At 44.2% G+C, this 4,756-nt stretch overlaps 1 protein-coding gene across 1 annotated transcript; it reads right to left on the reverse strand.

Moving 5' to 3' along the window:
* Positions 1 to 254: 254 nt before the first annotated feature.
* Positions 255 to 2,525, reverse strand: LOC144710050 (dephospho-CoA kinase-like). The gene is made up of 4 exons (XM_078583722.1): positions 2,418 to 2,525; positions 1,350 to 1,495; positions 507 to 684; positions 255 to 308 (listed from the first exon to the last, which is right to left on the reverse strand). Exons 1-4 carry the CDS (start codon positions 2,523 to 2,525, stop codon positions 255 to 257), a joined length of 486 nt encoding a protein of 161 aa, XP_078439848.1.
* Between the last annotated feature and the right edge of the window lie 2,231 nt (positions 2,526 to 4,756).

The raw sequence follows: 4,756 nt of genomic DNA on the forward strand, positions 1-4,756 counted from the left end.
TGTACAGTCTCCAGAGAAGGGGAGTTACGTGCTTGTCGGCTTCATTACTAACTCAAAAATATTGTAGGTTAGTGTTCTTGTTTTTAAAAGAACCATATAAAGAAATTTTGGGACAGGAAAACATTCAAATCAATGGATTCATAAGAGGAAAGTTTATATATAATTGTAGTGCCCAAATGGGACCCACACATTTATAAAAAGAAAATTCGGCCGGTGCAAGTTTAACCACAAGACAACTATATCAGAGGACAGAATTAGCCAAAGCCGCCACGGCAGCAGTCAGGGCCAGAGTCAAAGTCAACCCGTTCCTAGATCACAAAAACTCAGTCAAAGTCAATGGCCGGGTCACCGCGTCGAGGACCTCCTCGAACCGCCGCCGCGTGTCCCCAAGTGGGCCTGAGTTATCGATAACCACGTCAGCTCTCTCTCTCTCTCTTCCAGTCTAGGGGGGCTTGGGCATTAATCTTGGGTCGAGCCTGTTCCTCATCGCAACCATCCCTCTTCACCAGATGCTGCAGCTGGGTTTCTGGGTCAACCCAGACTACAATAATGGGCCTGGTCCACCAATCGATCCCAGCTTCAAACAGCAGCGGTATGTCCAGAACGATGACGTCATGCCCCCTCAACCACAGCTTGGCCACTTCCCATGCAATCCCGGACGAGATGTGAGCGCCAGCAACCTGTCTACAAACCCATCAATATAGTCCCAAGGATAAAATGCACTAAAATTTTATTTTATGATTTTTTAATGAAAATTTAAAATTTCTATGAGTTGGAACAATAGTGCACAGACACAAATGGGACGATAAATTCGTCCGTGGACCAAAAATCGTCCCCTTCGGGGGTTCAAACGATTAACAGGATGAAGAATTGTCCACTAGTCTCGGGGCAAGACAATTGTTTCGTCCATGGACAAAATAACCGTCCCGTCCGCTGCCTTGGACGGCAAAAGGGACTGTTTCTGTGGGAGTCGAGTATCTGCTTGAGAGCTCTAGCTGGAATTCGACACATGCAGAGCCACATGTCCAATTCTGAGTGGCCTAATGCGCTGCTTCGTCCTTGACGGGGGACGGGACGAGAATGTCTTGGGCGAACGGTTTTCAAACGAAAATATATGGGACTGGATAAACTCTGGATGGGATGATTCGGATGAACTTCTAAAAATTGGGATGTAGGACGGGCTGATCGTCGATCGTCCCCATCTTGGACGATCGTGCACTATAATTGGAACGGTCAAAGGTGCGCCCGGTCTGGGACGAACCCAGAAAATGGGATGTAGGATGGGACGAAATCTGTTAACGTCCCGTCCCTGATGATTTTACAGTACACTCGTTAATCTGTATTTTTACCGGTTCAGAATGCGGCGCTTGTCCGGGTCGGAGAAGACGATCTGGCTGAGAAGGGGGCAGTCGATCTTGCCGTCGGGCTGAAAAATTTCTTCCCCGAACGCCCTTACCACCTTTCTCCACCCTCGAGTCCCCTTCCTGAGCACATCCTGCATCATGATGATGATCATAATGATGATAAATATGATGATGGTGATGTGGGTACACGGGCGATGGGGAAATTTGATTGAGCAGTGTAAACTGTAAAGGTAACACTTCATCATGATGATGATAAATATGATGATGATGATGTGGGTACGCGACGGGCGATGAGGAAATTCGATCGAACAGAGTAAAGGTAACGTTGCATGATGATGATGATGATAGAGATAATGATGATGTGGGTATACGGGCAATGAGGAAATTTGATTGAGCAGAGCAAAGGTAACATTGCATGATGATGATGATGATAAATATCATGATAAATACAATGATGATGATGATGTGGGTACGCGGGTGATGAGGAAATTTGATTGAGCAGTGCAAATGCAAGATTGCATCATGATGGTAAAGATGATGATGATAAATATGATGATGATGATGTGGGTACGCGGGCGATGAGGAAATTTGATTGAGCAGTGCAAATGCAAGATTGCATCATGATGGTAAAGATGATGATGATAAATATGATGATGATGATGTGGGTACGCGGGCGATGAGGAAATTTGATTGAACAGTGCAAATGCAAGATTGCATCATGATGGTAAAGATGATGATGATAAATATGATGATGATGATGTGGGTGGCGATGAGGAAATTTGATTGAGCAGTGCAAATGCAAGATTGCATCATGATGGTAAAAATGATGATGATAAATATGATGATGATGTGGGTACGCGGGCGATGAGGAAATTTGATTGAACAGTGCAAATGCAAGATTGCATCATGATGGTAAAGATGATGATGATAAATATGATGATGATGATGTGGGTACGCGGGCGATGAGGAAATTTGATTGAGCAGTGCAAATGCAAGATTGTATCATGATGGTAAAGATGATGATGATAAATATGATGATGATGATGTGGGTACGCGGGCGATGAGATCGGCGTCGACGATGGGAACGTCGTTGGAGGAGAAGAGGCGGGAGATGGTGCTCTTCCCTGAGGCGATCCCCCCCATCAATCCCACGATCCTCATCCCTTAATCGAAGCTCTACTGCTGGGGAAGGGAGAAACCCGGAGGATTTTCTGGCCAGAGAGGAGAGAAGAAGAGTAAGAAAGAGAGGGGATTGGCCATGGTCCCAACTTCATCACTTAGTCTTGGGTCCTGGGGAAAACCTACCAACATTAAAAGTCTGTCCTTTTGCCCCTCCCTGAATATTTACCTTTATAATAAATGTCAAGAAATTTGATTGAGCAGTGTCTGTTATAGAGGGAAAATTCAGTGTATACTCTAATTGAGCATATAGTGCAGGGACGCATAGGGGATGGTTTTTTCGTCCTAGGATGAAAAAATTGGGATGGAAATTCATCCAGAGACCTTCGGATCGTCCCTGCACTGATTCTGGATGTCGGACGGGACGTTCTTCGTCCCGTCCCGTCCATCATCCACGTCCCAGATGATCCAGAACTATACTAGTGCAAGGACGCGGACGGGATGGTTTTTTCATCCCGGGATAATAAATCGTCCCGTCCGTGAGGTTAGATGGAAATCAGGACGGCAATTCCTCCCGAGACCTTTGAACGGGACGGTTTTCATCCACTTGGACAAAAAATATCCCTTCTAGAGGTCTCAGATGAATAAACCGTCCACGTCCCGGACATGATGATCTTCGTGTCGTCCCATCCAACGTCCACGTCCCGGACGATCCGAAACTATAATTGAGCAGTGGGGAGGAAGATGGGAAACGAGGGGAAGGTTTGAGAAAATTGGGGAATGGGGCTGATGTTGGAGGAGAGGGAGAGAGTGTGTGATGTGAGGCGGATGCTGACGCTGACACTCGCAACGTTTTGATGGTGACCCGTACGATCAGACTGTTCCCTACCGTCTTTCCTTACTATTTAATCAAACTTGTAATTTTGTTCCTGGCTTTTCATAGGTTTCAGTTTAAGTTAAATCTTCTCAAACATCCACGAGAGCAAAGAAACCCTAATTTTCCACTTGAGTCATGATCCCTTGATTTTTTCTTGCTTGATTTGAAAATTCCATGAACAAGAAAACTTGAATTCTGTCAAGTGGTATCAAAGTAATCATCTGGGCTGTGCGATAAGTTATATTGCTGTTGACGTCCACAAGGTATCGTGTGGCCGAGTTTAGATTGTAATGGACTAGGATGACAGTCATACTGATTTGAAGCCAGACTCCCATAGTGCCACTTTTGATGCTTTGCTTGGGTATGCAATGCCCACCAACTGACTCCAAAGTGGACAACTGGCAATGATTGTCACAACCATATATTTATATAAACCTCTAAGAACATATTTTTCCAGTCTCAATGATGGGGGCACCTTTTTGCAATGATTGGCAGAAGCAATCATTTGTCTTTGGTGTAGATTGGCGACAAAACTAATGATTAGCCACAATCCTAATAAATAGGACCAGAATACAAGGCGTAATGGTGTTAAATCATTATAAGGAACTTTTGAATTGATAAAAACATTTAAATAAACCCCTAAAAATATTCTACTTTTAAAAAGTTTTATTTAGAAATAATTTCATAAAAATGGTGAAAACCCATAATCTTTCTTCATTAATATTAGTGTGTTATCTAATAATTAGTGTGTCAACATGCCAACCAAATCTCACAAAGTGTTTGTGACCAATCATGGTGGTATGTGCAATGAACATAAAGTGAGGTAGATGGATATATCCCTCCATCTATACATTTCCGTTCCCCTGTCTCTTCCTTCCTCTATTCACCTGTCTCCCTTTCTCTCTCACTCTGTCTCCCTATTTATTTCCCTCTCACACTGTACCTCTCCCAATCATATCTCTTCCCCTCTCATCCCCTCACTCTATCCACCTATATCACTTTCCCCCTCACTCTTTTCCTCTCTCAATTATCTATATTTCTTCTGTCTCACTCTCTCCCACAACCAACCTATTTCTCTTCTTATGTTTCTCTTCCTCTCCCTCTCCCTCTCCCAATTCTCTCTTTGTCTTCTCTCTCTCTCCCTCTCCCTCTCTTTCTCCCTCTCTCCCTCCTAATCTCTCCATCTTCCCACATATCTCCCTTCCACTCCCATTCTTTCTCTATTTCCCTCTCGTTATCCCCCTCTCCCAATTATCTCCATCTCTCTTGCTCGTCCCCTGCCTATCACTCTCTCACTCCACCCACCTATCTCTCTTCCCTCTTAATATCTCCCTCTCCCAATTTTATCTTTTTCTTCTGGTCTCATTCTCTCTCTCTGCACCATCTATCTCCCTTT

The sequence above is a fragment of the Wolffia australiana genome, chromosome 12, assembly GCF_029677425.1.
Source record: "Wolffia australiana isolate 7733 chromosome 12, ASM2967742v1".
NCBI lineage: Eukaryota > Viridiplantae > Streptophyta > Magnoliopsida > Alismatales > Araceae > Wolffia > Wolffia australiana.

Coding starts and splice junctions, on each gene's coding strand:
- LOC144710050 (XM_078583722.1), bottom strand. CDS start 2,525: ATGAGGATCGTGGGATTGATGGGGGGGATCGCCTCAGGGAAGAGCACC. Junction 685..1,349: donor AAGCGCCGCATTCTGAACCG/GTAAAAATACAG, acceptor ATGGGTTTGTAG/ACAGGTTGCTGGCGCTCACA. Junction 309..506: donor AAACCCAGCTGCAGCATCTG/GTGAAGAGGGAT, acceptor TTTGTGATCTAG/GAACGGGTTGACTTTGACTC.